Below are 16,733 nucleotides of genomic sequence, written 5' to 3'. Positions count from 1 at the left end.
AAAATCTATGGGACACAGTGAAAGCAGTCTTGAGAGGGAAGTTCATACCTCTACAGGCCTATCTCAAAAAACAAGAAACAATGGTAATAAATTACCTAACCCTACAACTCAAAGAGTTAGAAAGAGAGCAATAAGAAAAGCCCAGTATTAGCAGAAGGAAGGAAATAATAAAGATCAGAGCGGAGATAAACGACATTGAGACAAAAAAAAAAAAATACAAAAGATCAACAAAACCAAGATCTGGTTCTTTGAAAGGATAAACAAGATTGATGAACCTCTAGCCAAGCTCACCAAGAAGCAAAGAGAGAGGACCCAAATAAATAAAATCAGAAATGAAAGAGGTGAAATAACAACAGACCCCACAGAAATACAAAGGATTGTTTAAAAAATACTATGAACAACTCTATTCCAACAAACTGGACAACCTGGAGGAAATGGACATATTCCTAGAAAAATATAACCTTCCAAAACTCAATCAGGAAGAATCTAAACAACTCAATAGGCCAATAACTATGGAAGAAATTGAAGCAGTCATCAAAAAGCTTCTAGCAAACAAAAGCCCGGGGCCAGACGGCTTCACAGGAGAGTTTTACCAAACATTCAAGGAAGAACTAAAACCTATACTCCTCAGACTATTCCAAAAAATTCAAGCGGAAGGAACACTTCCAAGCTCATTCTATGAAGCCAGCATCACCGTAATACCAAAACCAGATAAAGACAACACAATGAAAGAGAATTACAGGCCAATATCCCTCATGAACATAGATGCCAAAATTCTCAACAGAATTCTAGCAAATTGGATCCAGCAGTATATCAGAAAGATCATACACCATGACCAAGTAGGATTTATCCCAGGAATGCAAGGATGGTACAATATCCACAAATCAATAAATGTGATACATCACATAAACAAATTGAGAGATAAAAATCACATGGTCATATCAATTAATGCAGAAAAAGCATTTGACAAAATCCAACACCCTTTCTTGATAAAAACTCTCAAAAAGGTGGGAATAGAGGATTATACTTCAACATAATAAAAGCCATATATGATAAACCCACAGTTAACATACTCAATGGGCAAAAACTAAAACCATTTCCCCTAAGAACAGAAACAAGACAGGGATGCCCACTCTGACCACTCCTGTTCGACATAGTACTGGAAGTATTAGCCATTGCTATTAGACAAGAAGGACAAATAAAAGGCTTCCAAATTGGAAAAGAAGCAAAGCTGTCCTTATTTGCAGATGACATGATATTGTACATAAAAAACCCAAAAGACTCAATCAAAAAATTATTAGACTTAATAAATGAATTCGGCAATGTAGCAGGATACAAAATTAACGCCAAGAAATCTATGGCATTTCTATACACCAATAGTGAACTTACAGAAAGAGAGACTAAAAAAGCAATCCCATTTACCATCGCACCAAAAAAATTAAGATACCTAGGAATAAACTTAACTAAGGAGGTAAAAGACCTATACATGAAAAACTACAGGACACTGAAAAAAGAGATAAAGGAAGATGTAAACAGATGGAAGAACATACCATGTTCATGGATTGGTAGAATCAACATGATTAAAATGTCCATACTACTCAAAGCAATCTATAGATTCAATGCACTCCCCATTAAAATACCAATGGCATATTTCACAGACCTAGAAAGAACTCTCCAAAAATTCATCTGGAATAAAAAAAGACCCCGAATAGCTACAGCAATCCTGAGAAAGAAGAACAAAGTAGGTGGGATCTCAATACCAGATTTCAAGCTGTACTATAAAGCCACTGTTCTCAAAACAGCCTGGTACTGGTACAAGAACAGACATATAGACCAATGGAATAGAATAGAGAATCCAGATATCAACCCAAACCACTATGCTCAATTAATATTTGACAAAGGAGGCATGAACGTACAATGGAGTCAAGACAGTCTCTTCAATAAATGGTGTTGGGAAAATTGGACAGATAAATGCAAAAAAAATGAAACTAGACCACCAACTTACACCATACACAAAAATTAACTCAAAATGGATACAGGACTTAAACATAAGACAGGAAACCATAAAAATACTAGAGGAATCCACAGGCAGAGAAATCTCAGACATATGCCAAAGCAATTTCTTCACTGATACCGCTCCTAAGGCAATGGAAGCTAAAGAGAAAATAAACAAATGGGACTACATCAAAATAAAAAGCTTTTGCACAGCAAAAGAAACCATCAACAAAACAACAAGAAAGCCCACTGTATGGGAGAACATATTTGCAAATGTTATCACTGATAAAGGTTTAATCTCCAACATCTACAGGGAACTTATACAACTTAATAAAAGGAAGATAAATGATCCAATTAAAAAATGGGCAACGGACCTAAATAGAATCTTTTCGAAAGAAGACAGAAGGAAGGCCAAGAGACACATGAAATCATGCTCAAAGTCACTAATTATCCAAGAGATGCAAATCAAAACGACAATGTGGTACCATCTCACATCTGTCAGAATGGTAACCATCAACAAATCAACAAACGACAAGTGCTGGCGAGGATGTGGAGAAAAAGGAACCCTCGTGCACTGCTGGTTAGAATGCAAACTGGTGCAGCCACTGTGGAGAACAGTATGGAGTTTCCTGAAAAAACTAAAAATGGAGATCCCATTTGACCCAGTAATCCCACTTCTAGGATTATATCCCAAGAAACTGGAAACACCAATCAGAAAGGATATATGCACCCCTATGTTCATAGCAGCACAATTCAGCCTAAATGCCTATCAGCAGATGAGTGGATTAGAAAACTATGGTACATCTACACAATGGAATACTATGCTGCTATAAAAAAGAAGGAATTCTTACCATTTGCAGCAACATGGATGGACCTGGAGAGCATTATGTTAAGTGAAATAAGCCAGGCAATGAAAGAAAAATACCACATGATCTCACTCATTTATGGAAAATAAAGAACATTATAACCTGATTTATAAAAAGATAGATACAGAGGCAGTAAAGCACCAAACAGACTGTCAAATTACAGCGGGAAGGCTGGGGAATGTTGGGGAGGGAGGGAAATAGATCAACCAAAGGACTTGTATGCATGCATGTAAGCACACCAATGGACACAAGACACTGGGGGGGGTGGGATGAGGGCATGCGACAGGGGGTAGGGGAGGCTGGGGGAAGGTCAATGGGGGGGGGGAAAGGAGATATATGTACTAATATATATAATATTTTAAACAATAAAAAATATTTTTAAAAAATAATTTCCCCTCAAACATCTAAGTAAACTGGAAAGCCAGCAAACTTTACATAGCTGTAATAACTTGCATTCATCTTAAGGAGATTGAATTTATGCATGGTGGTCACATTTCTATGGGTTGTACAACCTTTAGGGCATATTAGGGTTCCCCATGTAATAAAAATATATGATACATCCACGACCTCTGTATGAGAGGCAGCGTGCAATAGTAGAAAAAACACTAAATACTGAATAGTCAGAATACTGAGTTTTAATCTTAACTCCTAAGAAGCTGAGACAAGAATATTGCATTAGTTTCCTGCAGCCCATGTGGAAGTAAATGATCCCTAAGATCATTTTACCTGTTTCAATTTTGGGATATATTTTATACATTCATAAGACAAAAACTTAAGGTGTAAATTAAATGAACACCTGCATGTCCACTAACCAATTCAATTGAACATACCAATGTTCTTGATACTATCCCCTTTCCTCCTAAGTATCCATTAACCTGAACTTTGAGTTTATCATTTACCTAATTTATATTCTTATCACATCTGTAGACTATTCCTACACAATAGTTTGACTTGTAGGCATTTACATTTTATGTAGCTTTATCCTGTACAAGTCCTCTGCAACATTTCCCCCCTCAAACTTCATGCTGGTGAGATGGGACTAAGTTGATGTGGCTGTAATGAAAGAGCTAATTCTTGCCCCAAAGTGCTTGCTGCGGTTTCCTCCACTATAATATGCAAGGAGAGTGTACATGGAATAATCTCTTAATATTCTTCCAGATCTGAAATTCTAATTTTATCTTTTACAACAGCATAGAGGTGTATAGTTTGCTCTAAAGATATAGTGCTAATCATAATTATGATATATTTGAAGTTGATTCTTTGATCAGGAACATAATCCCCAGGGGAAATGTGTCATGGTGTCATTTTCAGACACTTTGGCAAAATTTAAAGGTTATTTGAATATGAGACTTTAGTTTGCAAAAGAAGTTGTTTTAATATCAGGCTTGAAGTGGCACATGGAATGATCAGAAAAGAGAGAATTCACAATGCAAAAATGCAAAGTTTATTTTCTTAAATAAAATACTATATTTATATCTATACAAATAATTATTACAACCATTAAAATGTTACATTTACCAATAAAAATTTCAAAACTTTAAACAAGAGCATGGTTCAGAATATTCACACCCTAATACAATGCATTTGTAAAAAGATGTCAAAATAAACAGGACCTATTCTTATTTACAACTGTAGGACAATCCTGGTCATATTATACATATCTGCTCTGGATTCCATTACAAAACAAGTTAGTTCCCATTAGAATTATAAACCAGGTGATTTACAGTAATAGGACACAGTGCGCAGCGGGCATTGCTGGCATGGAAATAGATACAAATATTACACTTTTGAAAGCACTACAGTTGGGTTGGTTTGTTTTCTGGTGACTGCCCTAGAGTAAGCTTCTTGCCCAGTGTATCTATAAATAATTTGTGAAGGTAATTATGTTCTCAGATTTTTCCACCTATTTTTTACCAAAATGAATATATATATATCCTGCTAAAAGTGGAAGCAAATCTTTTCTTCACAGTAACACAACTGCAGCATTTTAAGCAACACTGTCTGGTCCCTTTCTTCTTGGAAGATCAACAGTTCAACTCCCCTTATAGGTTACCAATATAATCAAGTCCAGTGCCTCAATGACCTCACAGATGAAAAATTGATTTAAGAGTCAGGGGATGTGGAACAGAGATCCAGAAAAGTGAAGAGGGGATCGAAATGGAGTAAACATTAACTTCCTATGACATAGTATTATATATAACCAAACATATAACTGAGCCCCCCAAAATAAGATATTTTTTAAAAGGTTTAATTGCAAACAAAGAATTATCTTCTATTTCTCATGAAATCTCTAATGAAGATGATGCAGTCATCCAAAAAAACACCAATTTGGATATTATGCCCAATATTTTCAACACAAGTTGGCTCATGTTTGTGTAGCATCTAAATACATGCATGATACAGAAAAAGATTACGGTTGATGGGGTTTGTGCAAATCTAGAAATAAGGATGTTGGATGACCACCACATACAAGCTCTGAGTTTAAAAGAAGTTTTGCTTCTACCTAGTAAGTTTTTTTTTACAGGATTGAAATCAAAGATGGCTCAGAGAATAAGGCAATAGTGAGAAACATCAGCTGTACTTGTCTTCACGGTGCTTGATTAGTTGACATATACCATCCTGGCTGGTCCTTTGCTTTAACAGAGGAGTGGGTGAATAATATGTTCCAATGGCTGGTCTTGGGACCAGAGGCACAGTTTCAGGTAAAGTGCAGTACCAGGAAAGAGGCATGTGAGCAGAACTAGAAATTGTGTCCAAAAAGGTCCTCAACACTTCTTACCAGCAAATCTGGACTGCCTCACTCTACATTTGATGTCCCCCACAGACTCTGGTAGAAACACCCTTGGGCTCACACAGGAAGTGTAGAACGCAGGGCAAAACATGGTTCATTAAATAAGGAACAGAGCTATATGGCACATTCAATATTTTAAATCAATTTTTATTTACTTTTGTTTCAAAAATTCTCATTGTCACTTAATACAGTGGGAAACATAGTGGTTCCCCAAACCAGGAATTGGGAATCACTAATTTGGGAGTATGACTTCCTGTCACACACTGACCCAATAGATGCTGTGCCCAATAAATGTTTCATGGCAAAGGAGTAATCATCATGCTAAGGAAATAAACAGATTCCCTGCCACCTGTTTGATATGGAGCAGATGGAAGAAATTAAGAGCCTATGTACCTATGTATCAAAGGAAGGGTACAGCTAAGAAGATGCATATCTGTAAGTCTTGATCCTTTCTCAAATTTTTAAGACTTTACTCCCATTAAAATGTCTTCCCATATTTTTTTTTGGAGTATAACTTTCAGCCTCTCCAGGAAATGGCTGATGTTAGAAGGCAAGAACAAGGCAAATGAATTATCTTTAAAATAATTTTGTTTAAATAATTTTATATTTTAAAAGACTGATTTTAAAAGTTGACCCTCATTGAAGTTCACCCTGACATGTGACTGAAATTGCTGCAAAAAAAAAAAAAAAATTCCCTCCTCATTTTTCTCTCTCCACAGTTCTAATACATAAATTTTATAAAGCATGATCACTCTGGAATTCTCAGTCCTTACTTGGATAAAGGGTGCCATCTCTGGTATCCCCAAAGGGTCTTACAATAAAAACAAAAATAAATTTCCTGAAGTAATATAAAACATACCAAAACAACCTGTTTGTACCAAAAAAGAAAAAAATACATCAAATTTAATTTACCCATGATTGACATATTAAAAATTACACATGATGAGAAATCTGAAATTTTTCACCACATTAGAAGTTACCGTGTGAAATGTTTAGAGGAATCAACCACTTTCTGGAACTGATTCCACGTGATTCGCAACACTAAAAGAGAAACTAATTTAATCAATGATTCTCAATTATATCTCATACATAAGTTTGTATACTTCCAGAAATTAAAAAATTATTTGTGAAAATGGTTTTACATTCTATAGTCATATACTAGAAACCAAGAATAACATTAAATTTACTATAACCAAAATTGGCTATGGTTCTCTGCCAATCCTTTGTCAAATATTACATCCAGAGATTGATAGATATTAAAATAAATTCCACCCCAAAATCATGTAGCTCTAATGATCAAATACTTAATACTGCTGATAAATCTCATACACTTGTGCTTTTAAATCAAGTAAGATTACTATGCTCTGAACACTTTCAGAATTGAGTTCATATGAAAAATGGCCTCTTACATATATATGCACATTTCTGTAAGATAATTATAGCTACATGTAAGCAGGAGCCAAATTACTTGCAGATGGTCACATCCTTTCTCTGGTGGTCAAATAAGCCTTACTTAGGAATAAAGACTCATTCGGGATCAAGGTGTTACATGCCTGGAATGAAAGCTCTGAGAAATATAAATGCTACCTCTGAACAGAGCTGAGCAGAAAAATACAATCAATGCAACAGAGAAGTATCTGAAAGTTCCAGGCTTTGAGGCCATTCCATCGCAGAGTTCAAATTGAGCTTCTCCTTAGCTTGTTACCTTAGTTCCAATTATATCTAAGAGTCCCCAGTTCTTCAGAACTCGCTAGCCACTGTGTGTGTGTGTGTGTGTGTGTGTGTGTGTGTGTGTGTAAGAGAGGTGGAGGGAAGGGGGAGAGAATAATAATAAATAATCAAACACACTGAAAACTGTCCTTGAAACTGGCAGCCTGGACCTTTCAAGTACAAAGAAAAACTTGAATGTTAAAGCTTAAAACTCAGTTAAGATTAAAAAAACAACAACAAGTCATAAATCTCACATTTTTTGTCTCAATTAACAGTTTTAACTGATGCGTTTATCTGTGGCTTTGCTGAATAACTTATTCATGAAGCTCTCCTGTTCTTTCCCATGACCATTTTGAAGGGAGAAAATACAAAAGCTTTCCTCATTTACAGTATTTTTGCCCCCAGGAGGCTGCTTCAGTCAGCAGCAGGAGCGGATGGGAAAGTTTGGTGAGAACAGTTGAAGAGGCACAGATGACCCTTTTGCTGAGTCTTTAGAAGAGGTATTCACTGGAGTCACTGCTCTAACCAAGCCCTAGGAGGCTTTTTTAAGGAGGAAAAAAAAAATGCTGGTTCTTGGGTTCACTTTGTTAACAGAGAAGACAGAACAATTTATATGCATCTCTCCCACTCCATCCAGTTTTGGCAGAATATAACAACAAAATGTAGTGGGTTTGAGAATATGAGCATATATCATTGATTTAGTTTAAGTTTTCAAATTCAATATGTGAGTATATACATATATATATATATATTTAGATTATTAACTTCCGTGGGGCTTCTTAAGCCCCCTACATCAAGTTTTTGTATACTTCAGCAGGTCTTGGGTCTCAATTTCCCAATTTCAGATGGCAGGCCTATTTTCAAACAACCAGTTTATACTTTAAAATCTGGGTGTACACACACACACACATAACATACAGAGATATATAAAGATGGTTTCTAAAGCACCATTTCACATCTGCCATCAGGAAAAATAATGAACAAATTCATCTTCTTATAATTCTACTATGAAGGATAATAATGCAATATACAATGCCATATTTTAAATAAAAATATCAGTAAATGAATATAAGGACAGACTTAAGACTTTGCAAAGAAATATCTAAAAAGTAGGGTTCAAAAAACTCTGTAGATTCCAAAGACACTATTTACTGATCAGTCCCTACCAATTAAACAAATGTAAAAGAATTTACTTTAAAATCAATAAATAGAATGAAGAGAGAATATGAAAACAAAACTCAACTTATGAAACAATTTTTAACTGAACACATGCAAAACTCAACAACTGCTCTTATCCTTAAGGGCTCATGTAAAATGCAAGCACAACATGGAGAATATCTATGTACTTTTCTTTTTAACTTTCTATCTTTAAGGATCTTGGCACATTAAAGGATATCATGGCTCCCTAATTTGAAGAACAGGACATGAAATTCAGATAACTAAGTAATTGTTATACTACTAATTAAGAAAGAAGCCTCTACCTAAACCAAATCTTGGGAATAAAGGCTGATTAAACAACTCAATTATTTGCTTGACTTTAACCATGGATATACATTCTGTATTAATTCAATACATGCCATGGGTAAGAAACTGTTCTAGATGCTGACACCAACCAGCATTTGGTTATGAGTCACTGTGTTTTCTGGGACTATCTGCATTTTTTTTTTTTTTTAGAACAACTCAACTATTTCAACTAGTTTACAACTTTTCAACAATAAAATTCAGAATTGAGGTCATTCCTCCTACTCAACACACCCCAAGATGATGTCCCCCAACTTCCAGCTGATTAATATTTAGGGAATATAACATTACAAATCAAACTTGAAAATGCAAATCTGCTTGGAAAATTTAAAAAGCACATCATGCAATTAAAAATGAAAGATAATTTGTTTTTGACAACCCAGTATTCGTATCATCTGACACGGCTTCCCTACATTCAGAAGAAAACTGCAAATTGATTTTACAAACACAAAAACATACACACGCAATTCTCTCTCCATGTGCATGTATGTGTGCATGCACAAACAAATACATTTGTAACCTCACCTGTGACATTTACACTTAGTCTATCAGTATTTAAACAGCTGAACTGCAGTCATGACCTAAAATATGGCTTATGTTGTGGGCAGGTCGGTTTGAGGACTGCTTGGAAGAGTCAGAGGCAGAGGAGTTTGCGATTGTAAGCAAAGGTGACATTGCTGAGCCATCAGGAAGAGCTGTAGCTATTTCTGGAAACAAAGATGTCATATTAAAATTGGATAAGTGAGAGTTGGGCATGTGCATTGGTGGCATATCAGGGAGAAGAGGAAAACTTGGTTGAGCAAAACCAACAGGTCTTGGAGGAGATAAAATTGATCCAAATCGGTTATTTAAACTCCCACTGTTTACCTTCTCTGTGCTGGGATTTGAGAACATTTGATTAGAAAAATAGGGGATCGAAATATCATTGGACAGTGTAGGGTGAGCAGGAGAGTACGGGGGATAGAAGGAAGGTAGAGTATTTTGGGGATCTACAGGGATGAGTGCTGGAGTTCTAGTAGCACTAGGCTGAGTAACCTGTGGAATGAAAGAAGTATTAGCATTTATTGGTGGATTCATGCCACCCTCAGGAATAAAAGGAAAACCAAAATTTTGTGATAGTGTATGCTGGTCAGGTGCTGAATTATCATTAGGTACTTGAGGGCTATCAGGCATGAAACGAACAATACTTCCTCTCTTCTCTGTAGTGGGTTGCTGGCGTCCAAGAATCATACTGCCACTAGCAGAGAGAGGAAGATGGGGAAGACTCGGATCAAAGACATTACTATGCCTTTGATTTCCAGAACGATTCCTTTCAGGTTGACGAATTTTGGAACCACTGCTGTCTTGCAAGGGATGCCTTGATCGCTGGGGAACTGAAGAATTAGTTTGACGTACAGGAGGCCCTTGATCAGAATTTCCATGAGACACAGATGGATGTGGCAAAGCTGGCCTTGCAACCCCATGCATGTTGGTTGTGACTGGAGGATTCATGTGGCCCTTGGTCCCATGACTGTCAGTGATCCTCATGGGATTGGACTTCTGCACAGAAACATTGGGACTTGTGTTTCGACCTTGAATATCTCCTGAGGAAGAAGAACTGGAAAAAGGAATATTCAAGGTGCTGTTCCTGGTGTTAATTGCACCTAGGGGCATGTCACAACTTTCCCTATTCTGATTCTCACTCTCTCTTCTAATATGGACACTTTCATGAGTTGGGGGACAATTATATTCAACTGCAGGGGATGGACCACACTGTGTATTCCTCTGATGTTCCGAGAGTGATCTCTGGCTCCCAATGACCTGATCACCAAGGTGAGGGGCAAGCAAACTCTGCATGAAACTTTGATGACATGTATTTTCACTGTCCCTTGGTGGGATAGCATTTCCTGCTGGGATGCTATGAACTGGTGGATAAGGTAATCTCTTTTGGCGGTCAATTGGTGGTGGACCAGGGTTTTGACTAATTCGAAAAGCCTGAGACTGCATACTCCTCAATGATGATACAGAGTTACCTATTTCATTATTTCTTGAAGACTGTACTTCAAAATTACTCTGGGGCTGTTGAATGGCTCCAGTTGGTTTAAATGTCTGACAGTCAGACAGGCGGATATCTGAGGCAACAGTATGGTCCACACGACCCTGCATATTATGAAGGGCCAAACTCTTATTTCTGGGTACATCAAGATAACTTCTCATTTCAAGCTGATCTGAAACTCTAGAACCCTGAATCGATATACCCATTCTCTGCTCTGAATTAGAAGATGTCTTTCCAATGAGTGCCTCGGCAGAATAACTTGAAACTCTGTTTCTCTCTGGTCTGTGTGGAGTACAGGTCATGTCTGAAGGTCTAGTCACAATACTCGGTTGGGATACCATCTGCTGCTCTATGCCTCTTGATGTCAAGAGCCTCTGCATTGGATTATGCCCAGTTACATGTTCAGAAGAAACCCCTGAGCCTTGCTGTCTGCTTCCAACCTCCTGTTGCTGGTGCATAATCTCTTGATTGAGATGGTTTTGGGGATGGTTAGGGTGGTTCCGGCTAGTTGAAGGGTTTTCACAACTCTTCTCCGACTGGGAGCTTCCGAAGTGTTGCTGCATCTGTTGCTGTATCTGCTGATGGTGGGGATGTGGCTGACTGCTCTTGGATCGGGATTGGTCAGTCCCATGGTGCTTCGGTTGTAAGGAAAGCTGGGAGGCCTGAGTGCCCTGAACAAGATTCCTCTTTTTCTGCATATGAACTTCCTGTTGCAGAGTTCTCTGTTGGTGGACATTATGGGGCTGAGAGTGGACAGAGCTCTCTGCATGAGGTATGTGATGCTGCAGTTGATATAAGTGATGCCTTTCCCTTAACTGCCCTGCTTGTTGCTGCTGTTGCTGCTGCTTTAAGTAGAGATGGTTACTATGCAGGTGAGATACCCCTTGAGCTGGAACATGCTGTTGCAGGACCTGCAGATGTTGACTGGCCTGGGTTTGCTGCTGCTCAGCAACCGAAGGCTGTGAACTGCACTGAACTTCAGTTTGCCTCAATGCAGGGGCCACAAAGTTGTTACTAGGTGGAAATAATCGCGTAAGGCCATCTCCATGTGCTGGGTTGCTAATAGGCACAACTGAGTTTGAAGAGTTGGGAGGGATCTGACTAACCATCATCTGAGTATGATCAGAAATGCTGTCTGGAGTTCGGCTAACCAGGGACATACCTTCAAGCCTGAGGGGGGCTGGCTGACAATGCTTTTGACGTTTTGCTGAAGATAGTAGAAGGTCATCTTGGACAGCACGTTTAGCAGAGTCTTTGCGGCTTTCATGACTTGGCTTTAAGAGTGGCTCTTGAATCTGTGAAGTTGGTACAGTACCAGTCATAGTGCTTAGCTGTTCTTGAGAATATTCAGTCATCAGAGATGGTCCAGGAGGCTGACTGCCATAGGAACTAGATGAAACAGTCAGATTAACTGTAGCAGAAACAGTTGTTGACTCTGAAGTCTGAGACAATCCAGCACAGCTGACGAGAGAATGGCTGATGCTGCTCTGATGGATAAGATTATTCACACTTAAACTGGTAATGCTTGGTGGCTGAGAATTCGAAACCTGCAAAGAGGCATTTGATGTTTTAATTCCTACCGAACAACTTGGTTTTTCAAGGGGCCTATCCACAGTTGCTTCAATTGAATCCTGAGAATTAAATTCATTTGGTGTTGCTTCTGCCTGACCTGGGCTATTCTCTTTAGAGACCTGTGTTTTGAAAGGCTGGTCTCCCTCTAAAGATGATGCTTCAGAAGGCTTTGAAGTAACTTCCCTTGTATCAGCCTGGGTACCAGCTTTTCCTTTCTCAAGGTTCTCCTGGTCAAAAATAGCTCTTGCTGCAAGAGCGACTATATCAGTTTGCTCTACAAAGGTACAGCTGTCACACGTATTAGTTGTTACATTGATGGTGACATCTTCTCTAGTGGTTTCAGGAAGCATGGATGCAACTGAGAAACTACGACTACTACCCGAGCTGGTTGACATGGGAGAGTCAGCCTGCCTACTGGTGAGCAAAGAGCCATGAATAATCTCCTGATCAGGGATGCAGGAATGATGCTGTCCTGGATCTCTATCATCACTGTTCATCAGCAACAGCTCCTGTTTGGGATGCAAATCAATACTTGAATCAATTATTTTAGAACTTTCTGAAGAAAAGTCAGGATGGTCCACCTGGACTGAAAGAGATGATTTCTGAGGATCTTTTTCTTTAGCAAGACCAGACAGCAATGCAGTTAAACCTTGCTCCTTTAAGAGACCTGTAGTTTGCATTCTATCTGATGAATCTTGCTCAACTCCGCAAGGTTCAGCAATGATTTCTACCTCAGAAACACAGTCAGTACTTGTAGTGCTCGTGGTAGATGATGAACCAGAAACCTGAGAAACCAAAACATGGGGATCATTTGGAGATGGAATCAACACGTTGGCTGAAGTACCGAATTTAGGAGCATCTGACAATGCCAAACTAATTGGTGGCTTATCCTGAGATGTCTCTTGTTGCACTATGGGGACAGAATCTTTGGATTTTGCTGGGGCCACTGCAAAATGCTCACTTGTTATAGATTCTTGGCAGGGTGAGTTAGACTCTTCTGCTGACTTAGATTTGGGTACAGACTCAGGTATCACTGATTCCGAATTCGGAACATCCAAAGAATGTGAATCAGAAACACTCACAGTACTTTTTGTCTGGGACATAGTGACAGATGGCACCACAGGACGGGGGCTTTCCAGCAGTCCATCATTACATAGTGGCTCTGCTGAGCCTTCAGTGCTGGGGCAGTCCACCTGGCCCACATCGCTGACTGGATTCAGGGGGCATGCTGACTTGTTAGCTGCTAAATGTTTCTTGACACCTGGCTTCTTATTCAACCTTTTTGACTTCACGTTAGGCAAACAAGCTACAGTGTTCACTGAGGGAGTAGTCACTAGATTATAAGTACTGGGTAGTGTGGCTGAAGTATCGGTTGTCATGGGAGATACTACAGTTGCTGTTAATGAAGCACAGTTAGCTGGGGTGGTTTGATTATTTGCAATAGTTTGAGGATTGGCAGGCTGGCTAATAGACAATTGTACACAGCTTTGCCCAGCCATCTGTGATATGCTTTGATTGAGGCTGGCCAAAGCGCCGAATGTGTTCAGGGCAACGTTGGTATTTGGATCTTCGCTGGTGGTGGGTTGAATAATTTGCATAGGGTTTTGGTTTGTAGTTCCTGATGAAGACATCACAGGCTGCAAAGCAAAGAGCTGTCCATTTAAAGAAATGGTTTGAGGCTGTTGTTGGTTCGACATGGTAACAGAAAAAGTTTGTGTTGAATTAGATGTTGATAAAGATGAAGGTCTTGGTAATATGTGGACAAGATGCTTTCCACCAAAAGTTTGTGGGGTTGAAACATTCTGCACTGAATTAGACCCTATTATAGCATTGGCTCCATTGACAGGGAGTCGAACAGAACCAGGAGGTGGAGCTGAGAGGAGTGGCAAAGGATTCTGATTAGCTGCCTGTATGATTACTATCTGTTGACCTACAGTTGGGTTGGGAACCTCTGCCCTCATCACTGTTGGGCATGGAGTGGTGCTGGGTGGCTGAAGAATGATAACGTTTTGATTAGCTGGAGCTGCTTTAACAGCTGTCCCTACTGGCTGAGCCATTTGAATCACTTGCATTGCTGAATTCAATGGAAGGATATTTGGGGGGGTCTGAGATTTAACTTGTGGCTGGGCAATAACTGGCTGCATAGGTAATGATGGACAAGAAGGCAAGGTTACAACTACTTGCTCAACTGGCTGCCCATCTGCTGGAAAGGAATTATTCAAGTTGATGCTTGTAGCCATATGTCTACTGTGCTTGCTTGTGGTGGGACTAGTACCAGACTCATTTAATACTGGAGTCACAGCAGAAGACGGTGTCTGGCTTAAGGGCTGAATAGTGTTTCCTGCCAGTTGCAAAGTAGTCCACGTTGTCTGCGTGTTTCCAGATGAGGAAATTCGAGTAAGGCTATTAATGTTTTTCAAATCTGAAGCACTAACAGCTGAAGAAGGCAAAGAACAAGAAAGAGTCCAACCATTATCCAAAGGATTTGCAGAAGGACTGCTCACAGGAGCGGTGGTCTTCCCTCCTCCAGGGACAGATGGGGCCACCACTGCGGTAACGCTTGTGGAGTCTGCACCCTTGCTAACACTCACTGGACCAGAATCACCTGCAGATCTGGGAGGCTGGGAGCAGACTGTGTTGGTAACTGAAACAACAAAGGTGGTTTGAAAATCACTTCTCAAATCCTGTGTGCTCAGGCAGGACTTGCCTCCAGGGTTCACTTTAGTGGTAGTTGCTGAGGAGCTGGAGGGGACGCTTGTGGCACAAGGGACTGTTTTTTTCAATAATTTGGGATTCTCTTTCCCGTTCTTACTTTCAGAAGAATTTTGACCATTTAGACTTGTGTGCAAGGACTGATGTTGGCAAGGTTCAGGTCCTACAGGAACAGCAACCAGTGAGCCCCTGGTGGCACCAAGCACATGTGAATCGCTTTTGGAGGTGGCAAGCTTGAGAATATTTTGAGCAGGAATGGTAGCAGGAAGACAAAGAGGAACAGGCTGGTTGGCAGCCAATGCAGAAACTGTGGTCTGATGCCATGGCTTGTTTTCAGAAGGGTAAACTCCAGAAATAGACACAGGAGTCACAAGATTGCAAGTCCTCTGCACTGGCACCACATTGGCGGTTTGCTTTTGTAAATTATGGCCAACATTAAAGGTTATCCCCTGAACAGCTGCTCCCTGGCTGTTGCCACCAGGCTGACTCCCATTGGAATAAACAATAATATTTTTCTGAATCTGGTCACTGGGAATAACAACAGAGACCTTTGAGTTTTTAAGATTTCCTTTCCAGTGGATTGTGGGATCATCATATAAGCATATGTCATTTGCTTTCAGTAATTCAATATACCGGCCATTTTCTTTTTGAATTTCTTCCAATTGTTTACGTAGCTTTTTAATTTCTTCAGCTACAATATTAAAAATATAAATGAAACAATTACCTGTAAACATCAATATTTACAATAACTTAAGAACTGTGTACTAAAACTAGTAAAATCCAATTCTAGCATTCTAAATACCTCAACTGAGAATCTTCAGCTATTTCCTAATACAAGTTCTTTCTTCTTTTTAGAATTGTATCTCAAACTTCTATCCCATCTTTTAAAGGTATATATCTTTAAAAGTAAACAACTCAAAGGTCAAAAATTACTCAAAAGCCTGGCTGGTGTTGCTCAGAGGTTGAGTATCAACCTATGAACCAGGAGGTCTCAGCTCTATTCCAAGTCGGGGCACAGGCCTGGGTTGCAGGCTTGATACCCAGTAAGGAGTATGCAAGAGGCAGCTGATCAGTGATTCTCACTCATCATTGATGTTTCTCTCTCTCCCTCTCCCTTCTTCTCTGAAATAAAAAAATAATAATTTTTTTTTAAATTACTCATAATGTAGAAATCTTAAAACCCTCAATTCAAAAAATTCCCAATAGGGCAGCTACAAAGGTAAAGCAAGGGAGACATACTGATATCATGGTAACATGCTAGGAAAATAACAGTGAATATCAATATCACAGCCTACAGCAGCTAACATTACTTATGGTGGTAATAGTCTCTTTTATAAATGGCATTAAACGCGTTTCTAATTTACCCTTTGAAACAACAGAGAACAAGTACAACATGTAAGAAATAAAGTGGTAGAACTTGGAGGAAAGCGTCAACAATGGAACTTGCATTTTCCTTGGCAGGGACGATGTATGTTACCCTACTGAGTAATGGAGATGTCTACACCCCTGTTCCTTTCTAAGGAAGACAGCC

The 16,733-nt window shown here is 39.2% G+C and overlaps 1 protein-coding gene across 1 annotated transcript in view; it reads right to left on the bottom strand.

Annotated features, from left to right (window-relative positions):
• Window positions 1–4,360: 4,360 nt before the first annotated feature.
• The window catches only part of USF3 (upstream transcription factor family member 3), a 53,726-nt gene continuing 41,353 nt past the window's right edge, over window positions 4,361–16,733 (bottom strand). Inside the window, exon 7 of the mRNA XM_079766633.1 lies at window positions 4,361–15,893. Within this exon, the coding sequence (XP_079622759.1) occupies window positions 9,439–15,893 (6,455 nt within the window). The 3' untranslated portion in view covers window positions 4,361–9,438. The remainder of the gene's footprint in view (window positions 15,894–16,733) is intronic.

Source organism: Cnephaeus nilssonii (assembly GCF_951640355.1).
Source record: "Cnephaeus nilssonii genome assembly, chromosome: 3".
NCBI lineage: Eukaryota > Metazoa > Chordata > Mammalia > Chiroptera > Vespertilionidae > Cnephaeus > Cnephaeus nilssonii.
The sequence above is the reverse complement of the archived record's forward strand: the minus strand, read 5'-3'. Positions and strand labels throughout refer to the sequence as shown.